At 34.6% G+C, this 18,744-nt stretch overlaps 2 protein-coding genes across 5 annotated transcripts; both read right to left on the bottom strand.

The window, feature by feature from the left end:
- Nucleotides 1-2,907: 2,907 nt before the first annotated feature.
- Nucleotides 2,908-5,883, bottom strand: LOC122278617 (2-alkenal reductase (NADP(+)-dependent)-like). Of its 2 annotated transcripts, XM_043088803.1 has the most exons (6): nucleotides 5,513-5,883; nucleotides 5,082-5,280; nucleotides 4,720-4,886; nucleotides 3,851-3,933; nucleotides 3,681-3,732; nucleotides 3,203-3,489 (listed from the first exon to the last, which is right to left on the bottom strand). In XM_043088803.1, the coding sequence occupies exons 1-6, from the start codon at nucleotides 5,741-5,743 to the stop codon at nucleotides 3,352-3,354; spliced, it is 870 nt and encodes a 289-aa protein (XP_042944737.1). In that variant the 5' UTR covers nucleotides 5,744-5,883; the 3' UTR covers nucleotides 3,203-3,351. The 2 variants fall into 2 exon arrangements, with proteins under 2 accessions (XP_042944731.1, XP_042944737.1); XM_043088797.1 differs by lacking the exon at nucleotides 3,681-3,732 and having other exon boundaries at nucleotides 2,908-3,489.
- A 9,012-nt stretch (nucleotides 5,884-14,895) lies between these two features.
- On the bottom strand, nucleotides 14,896-18,417 carry LOC122278628 (2-alkenal reductase (NADP(+)-dependent)-like). 3 transcript variants are annotated; one of them, XM_043088814.1, is made up of 5 exons: nucleotides 18,038-18,417; nucleotides 17,372-17,549; nucleotides 16,988-17,076; nucleotides 16,187-16,269; nucleotides 14,896-15,500 (listed from the first exon to the last, which is right to left on the bottom strand). In XM_043088814.1, the coding sequence occupies exons 1-5, from the start codon at nucleotides 18,275-18,277 to the stop codon at nucleotides 15,122-15,124; spliced, it is 969 nt and encodes a 322-aa protein (XP_042944748.1). In that variant the 5' UTR covers nucleotides 18,278-18,417; the 3' UTR covers nucleotides 14,896-15,121. The 3 variants fall into 3 exon arrangements, with proteins under 3 accessions (XP_042944748.1, XP_042944743.1, XP_042944754.1); XM_043088809.1 differs by having other exon boundaries at nucleotides 16,988-17,154; nucleotides 18,038-18,415; XM_043088820.1 differs by having other exon boundaries at nucleotides 15,209-15,382; nucleotides 16,988-17,154; nucleotides 18,038-18,416.
- Between the last annotated feature and the right edge of the window lie 327 nt (nucleotides 18,418-18,744).

Here is an 18,744-nt window from a genome sequence, read left to right on the forward strand (position 1 = left end):
TGATTTTAGATTATGATTTGAAGGTTGAAGATGAGTGAAGAACACCCTCCCACTCGCCTCCGCGCACGGCCAGAGGTTGAAGACACGTGTAGTACATGCTCCCATGCACCCTAGTGCTTTCCAACTAGCTAATACAACCCAAGAAAAAAAAAGGGATTTGGAGTCAATGACTTGGCTCCCACCCATTTCCCATTAGGGAAAGCTATCTAAAGCGGTTTTGTTTCAGTCTAATTTCGGGTTATGATACTACGACCAAAAGCCACAGTAGATTGTTTTGTGATGCACTTTGCTAGTTGGGTTTGGTTGAAGAAAACTCACACTTCATCTTTCTCATGAACTTTGGTTAGGAGAAGATGAAACATAAAAAAATAGCAACCTATAAATGGTCTAATATGTCGGCATACAATTGTAGAGACTGTATAGGAGCGTGGGGAACATGTGCTACTGTTGAAGAGAGGATGTTGGTTGAATTTGTAAGATCCAATGTCACTTAATCCACTACTACCGTAAGTTGTGGGAGAAGACTTTATGTGGCACAACAGTGCGTAGATCTCACACACCACTTGTTTGGATGATATTCTTCCGGAAGCTAAAGGATCAGCAGTTAAGAAGTCTTGTGGAGAGGCGTATGAATCGTATGTAGCCAGAAAGCAATAGATCGGCCCATCTCCATGCTATAGTTGGAAAACAAGAAGAGTAGCCATAAAAAATAATCTACTGGATGGCTCGAGAAAAGACCAGAGAGTATGAGGGAATGACGAATCAAAACTCTAACCCTTCTAGTCAGAGATAGGAGGATCTTTAAGAAATGAGTGGAGGTTCTTGGTATTCCTTGGAGGGAAGGTTAGAGTTGGAGACAGCGGGTGGAGTGTTGGTATAGGAGAGCAAAATATTCTACTCACTCTGGTCAATTGTTGGGTCTTCTTTTGGCCATCATAACTTGGCGTTAATAGGGTCGGCGTTGTAAGGCCAGGATGGAAGGTTTGATGGAATCGGTTCAACAGGTGTGGTGTTCTATCAAATATTGGGTCTCCTGGATTGCATTAAAGATAAAGGATATTAATTTGCTCGCTAAGCAAGATGAAGGAGTTCTACATTGTTTCAATATGCCTATTAATATGATGAAAGAGATAGTTATTCCGGTTAAATGGAAGTCTCCCAAGCAGGGTTGGGTTAAATTGAATGTGGATGGGTATTCTCTTGGTAATCCAGGTCCTTCAGGTGCAGGTAGTATTATTCGGGATGATAAAGAGAACATTTTTGTGGGTTTGCAATTGAAACAGGGCATAACTCTAATAATCATGCAGAGTTGATGGGTTTACTTCATGAACTTCGTCACATTGGTTTAATGGGTGTTGTATTAGTGGAAATTGAACTTGATTCCATGTTAGTCTTTAACTGGTTGAGAAACAAACATTGTGGCCTTTGGTACATGGAAGATTATTGGGATGAAATTCAAAGTCGTCTAGCTGGGCTTCATGTCTCTCTTGGTCACTGTTTTAGGGAATGTAATTCAGTCGCGGATGGCTTTGCCAAACTGGGTGCCAATGGTCAAACTGTTTTCTGGTCTTCCTTATCAGAGCTGTCTGCCCACATTAGAGGTAATATCCAGCTGGATAAAAGAGGTTTCCCTTACCTTCGAAAAATTCAAAGATGTTGCTAGATGTTACTGGTTTTGTCTTTATCTCAAGGTATATCCCTCTTTACACTCCGTTATTTCCTTTCTTAATCTTTGTTCGTGTAGGTTTGTCTTTGAGGTTCCGATTTTGTTTTCCTAGGGCCAATGTTTTGTATTTAAGTTTTTTATTGGTTTTTAAGTCTTGGTTTTGGTATTTTTGTAGCCTCCAGATCTTGGGTTGTAACCACAGTTTTCCTCCGCTACAAATGAGAATTTTTTAATAAATTTAGGACGGCGCTATTATGTGTGTAGCTTCCGGCTCTTCTCAAAAAATAAAAAAAAAGTGAAGATTTGGAAGAGTGCTCTCGGGAAGAGAGAAAAAGTTGTTAAGCTAGGTGTCAATTCTGTAAAATTGCATTCAACACACAATTAAAATGATCCTACAATAATAAAAATTATTAAAATTTTAATTTGCTTATAATTATAATAATTTCACAAGAAGTGAGTAAATAGATTAGATTTGTAAATAGCAAAATTCTAATAAAATTAATTGAAGAGAATTTAATATAAAATGATAGTGATGATGGATGTAATTAATTTTTAGTTTTCGTTAAACAACGATATTAATACTGCCTTTATCTCTGTCTAATTAATGATCCGTTTAATCCATCCAAAGACCCACTCTCCTCAACTATAACTAAGGTTCTCGATGACCTGAAACGTTACGTGTTCGAGTTCATTTCCAGGAAAAATTACGTGCCGCCTCAGGCATTGTTCGTTTTGTCATACGTTGACCGTCCATTTTCACGTACATGCACGTCTTTCTGTCCATGTTCGTTGCACACGGATTCGAGGATTTGTGCAAGTGCTTGCATGCGTATCAAATAGTCAAAGTTCGTATCGCAGTGGTCAATATTGTACGTACAGCGAAAATTCATCGACCCTTCGGCCCCGACTTCTGCAATCGCACCATTGGTTCGAAACTCTCATCAATCATGGAACAGGCCTGGGAAAAAAAAGACCAATTCTGAATCAATCTAGCCTGTATGAAAGTTTTATACTAATTATATTTTTAACTGCAAAAATTAATATTAGATGCAGTTTTAAAATATATAAGTCTTACACCCTTATTTTAAAAAATAATTATGATTTATTATTAAAAAATTAATTTTTTATGTAAGCATAAGATTGATTCATTTTTTTTCTAAATAAATTCACAAGATTTTCACATCTTAAAATTTTAAATATTATTAATCAGATTGCAAAAGTACATGCAAAACACCAAAGAATGAAGTACTAGGTAACGATCGAGGACTGGATTTCCTAATTATAGCTAGCTAGAGATCTTTATTGAATTTGCCACAAGACATGCAGTACTACGCGCACCCAACGGTGTTAACACACAACAGTGGACACAATATAAGTAATAGACTAAATATGATAGATCATCCATGAAACAACCCAACCAGGTAACAACAGGCGGGGCTAAAAATCATTCGCGAGCAACGACAACTACTTGTTTTCCAACATTGCGACCGCTAAAAAGTCCAACAAGAGCAGCTGGACCGCTCTCAAGGCCTTCAACCATGTCTTCCACGTACACTATCTTCCCTTCTTTGATGTAAGGCAGCACAGTTTCTATGAACTTGGGATAGAGGTGATGATGATCAAAAAATGCGAATCCTACCATGTGGATTCGCTTGAATAGGAGACACGCCAAATTTTGCACACCTTCAGGCTGATGAACATTGTACTGAGATATCATTCCACATACAGCAATGCGGCCATGGACTCTCATGTTTACGAGTACTGTATCGAGTGTTTTGCCCCCAACATTGTCGAAGTAAATGTCGATGCCTTCGGGGAAGTACCTGGTTATAAATTAACATAAACCAACAGTGTGTGATATATATATGCCTAGGGAACAGATTAATTAAGGATATTTATATATTTCATTAAAAGAACATTAAATATCAGGCGAGCATGGTTATCTGTATCCATTATGCCTAAAAATGAGTCATCTGCATTGCAAAGAAATGCTATGTTATGATAAAGCTCTAACCTTTAAGCTAGTCTGGCAGGGCATAAAGCTCTGTACAAGCCAATTGTGTTTGCTGTCATTTATGACATGTTATAGCTTAAAACTAACAACTAAATCTACAGAGAAACCAGGAAATGCATAAAGGTTTAGAGCACAACTTTAAGTTCCTTTTATGTAAATACCACACTGACCTTTTCAAAGCTGCATCCAAGTCATGCTCTTCCTTATAATTGAAAGCATCATCATAACCCAACTTGTTCTTCAACAGATCAACCTAATTTACAACAGAAGAAAACCAGTTTATTCATTCTGTAAGAAAAAAGAGATTTCAGATAATGGTAACTACATCCCACCAGGCTCTCGCTAAGGCAGGAGAAAGAGGTGGAGGCCCACGTCTCAATTATCTTGGCCCGCCCGTTTGTTTCATCTTTACTGCTTTTACGTATTGAGAAGTCCACACAGTTTTGGAACAAACTCATTTTGTGCTTTCTAAAGAGTAATTATTTTCCTCCTATTAGACCTTTTAAGAGAAAAATGAGAGTTTTTATATGGTATGCTAATCTATGACCGATGATAAACTCCTGCGACCTACCCATACTGATGGTACTGAAAATACTGGCCCTGAGGTGGTGTATTGAGAAATCTCACATAGTTTAAGAATAAACTCATTTTTTGCTTGATAAAGAGTTACCATACGCTTCCTATTAGACATTTTAAGGAGAGAAATGAGTGTTTTTATATTACAGAGATGGTCAAAGGCACATGGTAGCCAAATTCCACAAAAGCAAAACCAGATAAGGGATCAGTTCTATGCTAGAATTTACCAGAAAATTATTGTGAGTATATAGAAAACAGAGGCAAATGAGAATACCGCGAACTTTGATTTAGGTAGTTAAAAAGGGTACTCTACAAGAACATCTCAAAGCTTTCCTTGTAAACAAATACAAATCTCTCTTAAATTACCACATGTAAACGATTGTGGGACACATCAGGATAGAAGCTGCCGAATAATAAAATGGCTACAACACAGACAAGTATATACTTAAATACATATACATACCTTTTCTTTACTCCCAGCACTACCAATAACATAACAGCCCAACAATTTTGCAAATTGTCCAACAAGCTGACCAACTGCACCAGATGCTGCTGAAACGAAGACATATTCTCCTTTCTTAGGAGAACAAAGCTCATAGAAACCAGCATAAGCAGAGATACCAGGCATCCCTGTTAGCGAAAATGAACTTTTTTAAGATTTACACACATGTACAGGGTGAATTTAACATGGTGCTCAAACAAGCACGCAAAGTATATTTTCAAGAAACTACTCTTGAGACCTGCAGCTAGGAAGGCTTTTTAGCATAATCATCTGTTCTAAATCTCAGAACAGTTCAAACTTCATAAAATGAGTAAACAACTTACCAAGAAGTCCAGTATAGTAGGAAAGGGGTACATCAGTGTGCTGAATCTTTTTCAGGCCTTGCTCGATACTTTTCAGGCCTTCGGTTGGGGTGATTAGGCTGTACTCTTCCCATCCAGTAATCCCCCAAACTAAGTCACCTACCTTGTAGTCTGGGTGCCTAGAATCCAAAACTTTAGCCACCCCATACCCTGTTAACGGCTGCAAGTATCCACCGGGATATCACGATCGCAAGCTCAAAAATGTAAGCTATATATAAACTTCAGCGAGCAAGCACACATGCATAAAAAAAATGTTTTCTCCGTTATCTTTTCCTTTCTTACAAGACATTTGTCCATTATTTTAGACAGGTTAGGCCTTTGCAAATATCAATTATATCTTATGACTTTTTATATGAAAAATTGAATTCTTAAAATAATGGTTAGATACGCACAGCGCCAGGAGTATAAGAACTACTGTATCCCTCAACTCGTGACATTCGAAGTCGCATGTAGGGGTCGCAGGACAGGTAGAGGTTCTTGACAAGGACGCCATGGAAACCTTCGGGAACCTTCAACTTTATGGTACTAGTCGTCACGTACATGTCTGATTCCTTGGGAAGACCGGTGACATAGTCCCTGAATATTAGCTGTTTGTTGCTCGCTTCGTCTCCAACATTCGGCATTGTTTCGCGACACTCTCCCAGAGTGTCTCTGATCTGTCTTTAAATGTGTTTGTGGCGAGGCTTTTCCGATGCAAACGGCAAAAGAAGATTGTATATTTATTCGTTTTCTAGTTGGAGGAGCCACTGCACCGTACGTCCTTTGAACGACCAAATAAATAAAAGAAAAAGGGTAACCAATGTGATCATGATATAAGTTCTTACGTAGCGACATAAACTTTGCGTCACAGTATACGTCAGTGATGAAAATTGGATAGCCAGCGGATCAGCCGATCGGCAGTTACTTTCCACGTGGCTATTAAGAATGGGAGAAGAAATTTTGTGATTCTTCTGTCATCCTCTTTCCTTCTTCATGGCTGCAATATTTTCTATGTGAGAGTGGTAAAAAATAGAAGGATTGTCGGGTGAAGACAAGGTAGACCTGTCCCTACGCATTGAAAAGTAGAGAAACCCAAGTCTAAAAAACGAAAATAAGGGGGTAGAGTGGGGCCAATGTTTAAAAGTCGGAGGACCCCCCACCAATTATTGATTTTAACTTTGGAAAAAAATCCCCAAAAGCTCAAATGCGTGCAGGAAATTTCATGGGGAAGGCGACCAGCCTAACCGTGTAATACCATGATCGGAGACACTACAATAAGACCATTATTTTATGCAAGAGAAATATTTAAAGATAGGTTTGAATAGTAATTTAAGATAAAATAAATTGAGATAAAAATTAAAAATAAAATAAAATATTATTTTTATTTTAATATTTGAAAAAATTAAATTATTTATTATATTTTATAAAAGAATTTGAAAAAGTTGTAATGATTTGATTAAATGAGATAAGATAAAATATATTTTATATTCAAACCTAACCTAAACGCCGTTTGGTTATATGTACAAATCAAATAAGATAAGATAAAAATTCATAAATAATAATAAAATGATCTGATCTCAATCTATCTCATCTAATTTTATTATTGCTCGCGAATAATTCTGCCATTATTTCTATAGTAGTACTGCATGCCATGTGTTCCTCTCGTGGTTAAAGAATACATATTTAGGGATAGGGGGATTTGATTTGAATCGAGAGTTAAACTCAACTCATCTTATCTTATTATTATAATTTTTTTTAAATTTTTTCACAAAATATAATAAAAAATTTAATTTTTTTTAATTCTAAAATAATAATAATATTAAAAATAATATTCTAACTGTTGACGATGGTTTTTGTCAACTGTTCAAAAGAGGAGAAGGAACATTCCCTAGCGCGTTGAGGTAGCGTTGGGGTTGGATCGATGCTGTATGGGTCCTACTATGCTGGGTCAGGGTCGAGGCTGTGTGAAGTCTGTGGGCATGTCCATGGTGATGAATAGTAAATAAATACAGGAAAAATAGAGAGATAGACACAGATTTACGTAATTTAGTATTGGGCCTACATCTACAGGAGTTTCGGAATGGAAGAATCCACTATATTAAGCTTGATTTACATTCTCTCATTCTCGATGTATAATAGATTTCATATATCTCTCTTCCCAATCTCGACTCATATCTGGAACTCGTATCTAAATGTTGAAGAAGACTTCCCTTGCCAAAAGTCATCCGAATATCTCCCTCAATTCGTCCGTCTTTCCTAGTTTATCACTTGATTCACTTTCCTTTCCTTCTTTTATGTCACATCAATTTCCTCACATCTTTTTTTCTCTTTTTCTACTGTCATCCTGACATTTATTCAATTCCTATCTTTTTCCAATCTTCCTTATTTTTCCTTTTCCTTTATTTTGTCCTCTAATGAAGTCCCATTCAATAGGTTAGGCTTTGAGAGCCCTTGGGCCTTAAGACAAAAATCTTCTCAATATTAATAATATTTTATTTAATTTTTAATTTTTATTTAAAACCATTTTATCTCACTTCACTATCCAAATCTCACTTTATTGGAGTTCAGAAGGTGTTGAGAGTTCATACTTATGATAAAAGATTGAGATGAGTGTATACTCCGCAAAAGATGGAAAGAATGAAAATTTTTCGTATGCATGCAACTTTCGTGTCTAGTCCTGTAAAATGACAGAAAGAAGACTTAAAATATAACAACGTCAATCAATGTGTAACAATAGTCCTAGACTTATCCATAAACAACTGAATTAGAAATGTAGCAGTTTAGAAACTAATTAAATCCCTGGTACAACCATTTAAGCAATTGGCTCGTTGAGGAGCGTACATGCATGCAAAAAGGTATCATTAGCGTTACACAGAATCAATAATGTTATATACAGTCATTTTTATATATTTTCTGTACATTCTATTAATATAATTTGTTGTATTAATTTTTTCTTAATATTCAATCAATCATATTAGTAGAGTGCGTAAAAGAATATACAAAAATAATTACACATAGAATTTTTATTTTTTTAAACTTTCATATAAAATATAATATATAATTTAATTTTTTTAATTTTTAAATAAAAATTTTATTCTAATAATATTTTATTCAACTTTCATCTCATTTTATCTTATATATATAAATAAACGAAACTTTAAGCAATAAGCATTGAGGTTGAATTTCATGACGACTTTATGGAGATAGAAGAGATAGAGAGATAAGATAGTATAGATTTCCACCCATGCGTAGATGACTTTTAGTTTGGATTAAGAAACGGTTTATCTCATTTCATTTCATTATTATAACTTTTTAAAATTCTGATCATACAAAATATAATAAATAATTTAATTTTTTTAAATATCAAAATAATAAAAATATTAAAAAATAATATTATAATAATATTTTATTTAACTTCTAATTTTTATCTAAAACTATCTCAACTCACTATCCAAACTATATATTACATCCAACTAAATATTTCCCCTTTATCCAAACATACCAACATCTCATCTTTTTCTTTAAAGTCACCATGTTCTTATCTCAAACGATCACACTAGGCTCTCTTGCAACGTACATCTTAATTCAATAATTTGTTTTTTAAAAGTGAAGATCACCAAAATAATTATTTTTTTGGTGGTATGACATATTTAAAATTATGATTATTTACATGAGTTTTTGTTCAAAAGAAAAATGCTACAATCATAAAAATATTTCATAAAAGTATATTTCTTAAAATAGATTTATAAATTATAATCTAAGTGTCCAAGATATCACATAAAGCCACTTTAGGTTGTGAATTTGCTTTTATAAGATCTTTTTGTGACTAAATTATTTCTCATTAATAATATACTCGTGGGGTTTAATACTGTTAAAAAATTATATTCTTGGATGCTTAAACGACAAATGATGATTAATTTTATTTAAATTACTTTAATTAACTTTTATTTTGTTTATAAAAAATGATAAATAGGCTTATTTTGTACGCTCAATTGATTTTGATTATTATCAATAATTCTACTTATTAATAAATAATTCAATTCTTTTAAATTTTAAAATAAAAATAATATTAAAAATAATATTTTAATAATATTTTATTTAACTTTACTCTCATCTCATCTTTTATATGTAAACAAATGAGGTTTTATGTAATAAGCAATGAGATCCAATTTCAAGGCAACTTTATGGAGATAGAAGAGACAGAGAAGATAAGATCATATGGATTCCCACCCATGCGCAGAGGACATTCAGTTTGGATTAAGAAATGATTTCTTCTCATCTCATTTTATCATTACAGTTAGGGGTATAAGTCAATCGATTCAGACTGAAAAAACCGACCGAACTGAACCAAACTGTCTTGGTCCCATAAATTGTGGACCGAAAGCATTTGCTTCGGTCCCGAGACTGATAATTTTGGACCGAACTGAATTCGTATATATGTTTTTAAAATATTTTTAATAATTTAATAATTATTTTTATATAGTAATTATATAAATTAATGATATAATTTTTATCTAATTTATTAATGACCATATAAAATATTTTTTAATAAGTTAGTTACATAATTTACATTAATAATTCACTTAATTTTAATTTATGAATTTAAATAAATTTTTTTATTAATTTATTTTTTTTAAAAGAAAGAATTTAAAAAATAATTAGATCAGACCGATCGGTGATAGCTACTGGCCCAGTCCAGGAAAAATAATGAACCAGACTGGACTAATCTATATCCCTAATTACAACTTTTTTAAATTTCCATACAAAATATAATAAATAATTCAACTTTTTTAAATCTCAAAACAATAATAATATTAAAAAATAATATTCTAACAATATTTTATTCAATTTTCAACCTTCATCTAAAACCATCTCACCATCCAAACTATATCTTACATCCAACTAAATATTTCCCCCTTAAAAGAACATACCAACGTCTCATATTTTTCTTAAGTCACCATGTTCTTATCTCAAACAATCACACTACTCTCTTCTAACGTACATCTTAATTCAATATTTTTTTTCTAAAAAGTGAAAATCATCAAAATAATTATTTTTTGGTGGTATGGCATATTTGAAATTATGATTATTTACATGAGTTTTTGTTTAAAAGAGAAGTGTTACAACCATAAAAAAATTTAATAAAAATAAATATATAAAAATAGATTTATAAATTAAAATTTAAGTATCTAAGAAATTACATAAAATTACTTCAATTTATGAATTTGCTTATATAAAATCTTTTTATAACTAAAACACTTATCCTGAATAATATACTCATGGGTTTTAATATTATTAAAAAAATTATATTCTCGAATGTTTAAAAGGCACATGATAGTTAATTTGATTTAAATTAATTTGATTTTATTTATAAAAAGGGATAGATTGGCTTATTTTGTACGCTCAATTGATTTTATATAGACCTAACACATATATCACGACAAAATATAATCAAAATAAGTTGAAAGGAAAGCAGTTCCTCTCGTTTCTTTGTCTAGAGCCATTTCTCTCTACTAAGTTGGCATCCTTTCCTTGTCTCTACCTAGATGGCGGTTGGAGCTTCGAGTCCCGCCTCCCTCCTCCTAGACGGCCATTGTCCAATGTCAAGAGTTGTTTATAGTATTTTTTATTTTTATTTTCCATCCATAGTATCAAGAACTGCCGATCTACTACCTACCAGACTCCCACAACCACCACACACCATGCCAGCAGACTATGCAACCACCAACCTATCGGATAGTAAAAAAAAATGCTAGAAAGAGCGACCCGTGTGCCTCATGCACGGCTTATATTGTGCATGAGTTTCACGTGCCGTTGTGCTAGTGAGCATTTGCAAGTGTCATGCATGGCACTATTGGGATTAGTGATCTCGGATCTCTCATGTTTGACCATTGCTTTTTTGTTTCTATAGGATCACACCCCACCACAAATAGTGATAGTATTTTTTCGATGTATCGACGCGTCTTCCAATTGCTATATTCTTAGATTCTTACTTTTCCTAACTGATGATCAAGATAGAGTAGTCATGAAAAACTCCTACAACCAATCCAGACAAATAAATTGTAGCACACACCGTCTCACTTTGACTTTTTATCACAGTTTAATAGTCTGTTTATTAGATTATTTAAAAATTGTTTCAAACGACTTTCTCTTAGTAAAAAATAGATATGAGCCAATTTTTAACTCCATGCCCTATTTTTAAATTTTATTGGTGTTTGATTTATTTGGTTTGGGATGATTGTTTGAGACTCCCACCTCATTAAATTTTATATCACGTAACTCTTAGTTTATTTATAAAACTACTTGCTTAGAAAAAAAAAAAAAATATATATATATATATATATATAGAAAGATAATGCAGAGGAGGGATTGTAACGTGGAAGACCGGAGGGGTTGTTGCCGCGTTCTACACGATGGGTTCAGGCGTACAAAAATTATTAAGGGCTTTTTTCCGCTACATCCAGTGGAAAACGAAGGAGAAACATTACTTTACCGTTTATCGCTTAAAGTTTACCACTTGTCATTTTAATTTTTTTATTTAATGATTAAAAAAGTGATTTGATGTATATTGGTATATTTTTTTTATTTTTTAAAAACATTTAAATATATTATAAAAGATATGAAAAGAAAAATAAAAAAATAAAAAGTTCAAAATATACTAAGAGCAGTGCTATACTTAAGCCTGTACAGTAACTTACACCACACTCTACCGACGTGTAAATTTTTTTTTTAATGCTACAGTACAATGACAGCTTTTTACGCCAGAAAGTGAAATTTTTTATTATATGCTACAGTAAAATGCAAATGGGTTTTACGCTATCTAGCATTGAATAATCGTCTGGGTTTCAAAAATCTGCTGCTCCCTCCAACGTGATGTAGCTACGATGGAAATGAGCTTATGTCTTCGAATGAGCGATTTCGTAGATGCCGTTTTCTCCAATATGGATTTGAGCTACAGATCGGGCTTAGAGAGAGAGGGCTAAGAAACTTAGATAGTGAGAGAGGGAAAGAGGGCTATGGAAGTGACAGAGGGAGAGAGGGCTCGCGGCTCAGACTTGTGAGGAAGACCAGATCTGCGTGTAAGAGAAGATAGGGTGAGAGGGCAACGGAAGTTCAGATCGGGGTCGATTTTCAGACTTAACAGGGGAGATCATCGCAAAGGGAGAGAGGGCTCGAGGCTCAGACCAAATTCAGAAGATGGAAGGGCTGAGGTTTCGGGAGGGAGAAATGCATTAGGGCTCAACCGGGTGAGGGTCTGCAACGTAAGGGACGGAAGGGCTGAGGTCTGGGTTTCGGGAGGGAGAGGGTCTGCAACAGAAGGGACGAAATGGCTGAGGGTTTGGTTTCGGGAAGGGGGTAAGGGTCTGCAACGGAAGGGACGGAAGGCTAGAAATTAGATCTGAAGGGACAGATCTAAAACCGTGACGTGGCTATCAGACCAGGTTTGCCACGTCAGGGAGTGCAGTGTGAAATTAGTTGACCGGCTTATAAGTAAAATTTTCCATATACTAATAGTAACAATAAACATTACCACTCAAGAGAGTAGCACCGGTATCGAGGGCTTCCGAGCCCTTCCCTCAAGCTCTCGACCCGATCCGACCCGACCAATCACAACTTTTTTAATACGAAAATTGGAATTCTTAAAGAAGATTGTATATTTATACGTTATCTTGTTGGAGGACCGACTGCACCGTACGTCCTTTGAACGTCCTAATAATAAATAAAAATGGTAAACCAATGTGATCATGATGTAAGTGCTTACGTAGCGACATGAACTTTGCATCACAGCATACGTCGGTGATGAAAGTTGGCTATATGATAGGATATTGTCAACGATTCTATATCCTCATATCTAAAATTATATATTTTAAAAATTAATTTTAAATATAAAAAAATAATTTACATTAAATTATATATTTTTTAATCAAATAATAATAAAAAAAAAGAAAAAGGAAAAGAGAGAAAAGAGAGAATTGGGAGGAGAGAGAAAAAATAATAAAAATATATTTTGAAGAATAAAAATGTGATTTTTATGTTTAAATAATAACTGTAGCTAGTTATTTAAAATTTTACATATGAATAAACCAGTGTAAATAATTTTAAAAGCATATTCTTCAAATTTAAAAATAAAAATAAAGATGAAAAATCTATTACCAATGCTTTAAAGCGGCAGATTCAGGACCTATTGTGGGAGACAACATACATAAAAAGAAAAAATATATATTTTTACATTTACTTACAGTTGCTACGTATAGTTGAATACCGTAACAAAATAGAAAATAGATTTAAAAATATATGATCCGTTGGAGGCAATTTTGAACTACTTTCTTCAGATTTTACATAAAAATGGGAGCACTCCCGTATGGCTTTTGTAAAACCCATAAAAATCAGCTCAAAAATTGCTTCCAATGACTTTGTATTTTACCTACAATCTACAGTTTTGCTATAATGTTGCCTCCAAATATAGCGATAACTGTTCATGACTGTTTATCATTTTTAATTCCTTTTTCTCTCTCTGAAGGTGAGAATCTTGGATGGCTTTTAATTGCCACCAACCGGGGTGCAATTGGCATCATACTTTTTTTTCGCTTTCGGTCTTTATTTTATTTTATTTGGCCCACTTTGAAAGTGGACAGTTTTCTTCATTATAATTAAACTGGTTAGTGCTGGATGAAGTTGCTATATGCATGTGTTGCTGCTATGTGCGTATCAATAGAGAAGGAGCCTATTATAGTTGGAAAACCATCAATCTTCATCAAGCTCTTTAAAATGAATTTTCTTTCACAATTATCTTGATAATCTATTTGCAAAATTGTCGAAAATAAATATTCTCATAGTATATTTTGATAATATAATCTTTTTTATATATTTTGAATCAAATTAAATTTTGGTTTGGTTTGTAAATTTAGATTAATTTAAAATATGACATAATTATATAGGTAAATATTGTGAATATCAAAATATAGGAGGATATCATTGATAGTTATAGAAAATATTTGAAATGAATGAAAAATATTAAAAAACTTAATATTTAAATAATATAGAGAATAAATAGATAAACTGATATATGATATTTTGTAAAGTCAGTATGTAAAATAGAAAAAATAAATTTTAATGATATATTTTAAAAAATAGGATAAAGTATCCATTGGGAGTGCTTGATGAAATCTCTCTTTCATCAAGTCTCTTCAATTCCTGTCTGCCTCATTTTCCCTCTTATCAGAAGTCTGGAAGCTCTAACTTTTGCCACAACTATTAAAATGCTTTCCTGTAGCAGTCGCAGTACACCAAGGTTCTAGTATGGCTACTCTGAACCCTATTTAGAACAATTTTCTCACTTTTGATTAATGTTTTGATCGCCTATGTGTCTGTTGTGTGCATGTTTTGGCTGTGGACAGGGATAGTGCAATGTAACAGTGATGATCAGCAATAAGCAGGTCATAAGGAGGGACTACTTGTTAAACCTAGATCGAAGAGTGCGATGGGGTGCAATTATCTCCTAACTTAATTCTCTCCCCCTCTCCAGAAACGCTTACCCCACCCACCTTTAGAAGGTTAAAAACCCATTCTTCCCCGGAATCCTTCATTTTCCAACTCCCAGGCCAATTAAGCACCAGTGCACCACAACTTGCAGCGGCATCCGAGCTCAAAATCTCATTTTGAGTGACACTAGCTCGATGCTTCAATCTCATGAAATTCTTCAACGAGCCAATTGCTTAAATGGTTGTACCAGGGATTTAATTAGCTTCTAAACAGCTACATTTCTAATTCAGTTGTTTATGGATAAGTCTAGGACTGTCGTTAAACATTAACGTTGTTATATTTCAAGTCTCTTCTTTTTCTTTCTTTCCATCTTTTGCAGAACAAACACTCATTTCAGTCTTTATAAGAAGTATGAACAGCCAACACCTTCTGAACTCCAATAAACCATTTGGCCCCTCCCCTTAAATACGATTCTTTAACCACGAGTAGGAAGTTAGGAACACACTGCAAGAAGTACTGCTACAGAAATCAGGGCCGAATCATTCGCGAGCAACTACAACAACTTGTTTTCCAACATTGCGGCCACTAAATAGTCCAACCAGGGCTGTTGGAGCACTCTCAAGGCCTTCAGCTTTGTCTTCCACATACACCACCTTCCCCTCTCTGATGTAAGGCATCACAGTCTCTAAGAACTTTGGATAGAGGTGATAGTAATCACGAACTGTGAATCCTTGCATATGGATTCTCTTGTATATGAGACACGTCAAATTTTTCACACCTTCAGTCTCATCAAGATTGTACTGTGAGATCATTCCACATACAGCAATGCGGCCATGGACTCTCATGTTTATGAGAACAGCATCAAGTGTTTTACCCCCAACATTCTCAAAGTAAATGTCAATGCCTTCAGGGAAATATCTGATAATGAACAGTACCCAATAATATGTGTTTTACAGATCAAAATACTCGTGTCTGGCACAGATAAGATTATAAATTCTAAAGGCTCTGGTGGATGGGGCACTAATTAAGAATAGTAAATTTCTTATTATTGGAACATGAAAGTAAAACAACTCATTGCAGCCATATAAAATTAAATTTCAGGCATCACACTCCACCCATAACTTAGGGGGAGTAGTCGTCATCTAATCTAGAGATCATTGGTTCTGTCCTCTTTTGTTAAACAAATTGTCTAAATGTTCATTACAAAATGTCATATCCACATACTGAATACAAATTTACTCGCAACAAAAATGAGATCCATGTGAAATGAGCAAAGTTTTCTAAATCAATCATGTCCAAAAATAAGTCATTTATATGGCAACAAATTGAAATTTTTTGATTCTATCGTTATGAATAGGGCTATTAATGATTAAGGACCGACTACTGCAATTAACATCATCAAATCAATTGAAGGAACTGATCAAATGGAGAACTTGAAACTCTATCATCTTTTTTGTTTCCACTTACTAATTTTTCTATACCTCAGCCTTAGTACATAACCCAATAATAAACCCAACCTTAACCGTACTAGAAGGCCAAGAATTTTCTTCAAACAAATGCCATTTAATATAATATAGTTCCTGTTATGTAAATTCCATACTAACCTTTTCAAAGCTGCATCCAAGTCATTCTCTTCCTTATAATTGAATGCATCATCAAAACCCAACTTATTCTTCAATAGGTCAACCTAATTTATAACAGAAGAAAAATGAGTTTTTATTTTTATTTTTATTAACTGGTTTTTATTCATGAACAACTTGAAAAGTAAAAGAAAAAAGAGATATTTTCATATTGTTGGGGAAGGAAAGATCAGAAGCAGTATCAACGTTCTGTAGACTGGTATATGGGAATAAAAATAAATTTCTGCTGGCATGCTGACTGCTGTAATGTTTCATCTTCCTGCTTTTACAAAGAGAATTGAGGGACACATGGCATCAATCTTGTGTCCACACAAACAAAACCATGCAGCAGGCGACAACTATGAAAACTAGGGAATGCTAAAGTTCCATGAAATCCATGTTTGATCAGAATTTACTTGGCAAATATTTTAAAATTCTAAAAAACATAGGCAAATGATAGTACAGAAAAAGTTTCTTATGATACTTCAGGCTGTTAAAGTTTCTTATGATAATTCAGGCTGTTAAAGAAAGTAAAATTAAGAGCACTTTCAACATTAAAAATCTATCCATAAGCGAACATATGAGTTTCCTTATACTTGTTCAAGATACTTCACAATCCTTCATTATAACTTTGCAATAAAAGGAAGGAGCTTTAATGAAATTATCATCCTGCCTAAGTAATACCGTTATCACATATCTACATCAACGATTTGGAATAAATCTAGATGGCAGCCACCAAATAAAAGACGAGAGAACAGAAAATTACTTGCAAAAATAGAAGGGTACCTTTTCTTTACTTCCAGCACTTCCAACAACATAACAGCCCAGCAATTTTGCAAATTGCCCAACAAGCTGACCAACTGCGCCAGCTGCCGCTGAAATGAAGACATATTCTCCAGACTTAGGAGTACAAACTTCATAGAAACCAGCATATGCAGTCATACCAGGCATACCTATTTTGCAAAAAAGGGGGTTAAGGTATTCAAACATATTTACCACAGAATTTAGCACGGCGCCCAAAGAAGCACAGAAAGTCTTGAACTCAAAAAGCTATCAAAATGCAACTCAAAAGGGCATGTAGCATAATCATCTTGTAAATCTCAAAATCAATCATATAATAGAAAATTTCTTTTACTTATAAAAAAGAAAAAAGAAAAGCAAACAACTTACCAAGAAGTCCAATATAGTAGGAAAGGGGTACATCGGTATGCTGGATCTTACGCAGGCTTTCAATTCCAGAGAGTAGGCTGTACTCTTCCCATCCAGTAACCCCCCAAACTAAGTCACCTGGCTTGAAGTCTGGGTGCCCAGAATCCAAAACCTTAGCTACTCCCAACCCAGTTAATGGCTGCAAGTTTCTCGGGGAAAATCACAAATGCAAACTCAAAAATGTACACGATATCAAATTCAACGAGCAAGCACGCCACACACGTATTGTTTGTGGCATTCTCCCCCCACCCCCCCCCCCCCCCCCCCAAAAAAAAAAAAAATCGCTTCTCTCCAGACACCAAAAAGAAATACCGGTATTTTTCTTTTCATTTCCAAGCGTTAATTATATCTTAAAAGTGTTTTTTTGTTTTTGTTTTTACATATTTAAACCAACGGATGCTCCAAAAACTCCTCGACAACCCCAACTTTTTTTTAAACCACATCGTATGATCTAAATTCCTAATTTCAATACCGAGAAAGAGAAGGGGAAAAGCAATAGCACAAAAGATCAATCTCATCCAGCTATGCTATCAGTATTATGGCACTTCAAAATTATAAAGAACCCACTTGAAATAATTCATCAATCAGTAACCATTTCCCATGTAATTTTTGCAGAAATATACTCACAGAGCCGGGGGTGAACGAACTGAAACCGCCTACAGAGACTCGTGCCATCCGAACACGCATGACAGGATCGCAGGACAAGTAGAGGTTCTTTACAAGAACGGAATTGGAACCTTCGGGGGCCCTCAAATTTATGGTACTGGTGGTAACATACATGTCCGATTCCTTTGGAAAACCAGTGACATAGTCCCTGAATATCACCTGCTTGTTCCTCACTTCCTCACCTCCGCCAGCATTCGCCATTGCTACTGAGAACGCTCGCAATTTCTCTCTGCGTGTTTTGTGTGTGTGTTACTGTGTTTCGGTTTTCTCGTCGAAAGTTCTCTCGCAGTGATGCGTTGCGGACAGAGTTCCATCCTTTGTATCGAACGGGATTCGAGCATTTCGTAACTGCTTACGTCCCAGTATGAAACTTTATATACGTCATCATTACTGTCGCTTTATTTTTAAGAGAGTTTCCACTAGAGCCACCGAAAATATCTCAAAAATCAGTAGTTCTATATGCAAACGGGAAATGTAAGCGGCACGCAGTCGGGTGACGTGGCGTTATGCCACGTCAGCATCTATTTAAAAAAAAAAAAAAAAAAAAAAAAAAAAAGGAAACGAATGAAAACCAAAACCGGTGCAGATTGAAAGCATTTCCGAAAGGCACCTGATTTCCCGCTTCTTCCATTCGCGAGCCCCCCAGAACTGAAAGGAGGAAGACTACG

Source organism: Carya illinoinensis, chromosome 1, assembly GCF_018687715.1.
Source record: "Carya illinoinensis cultivar Pawnee chromosome 1, C.illinoinensisPawnee_v1, whole genome shotgun sequence".
In the NCBI taxonomy this organism is placed as follows: domain Eukaryota; kingdom Viridiplantae; phylum Streptophyta; class Magnoliopsida; order Fagales; family Juglandaceae; genus Carya; species Carya illinoinensis.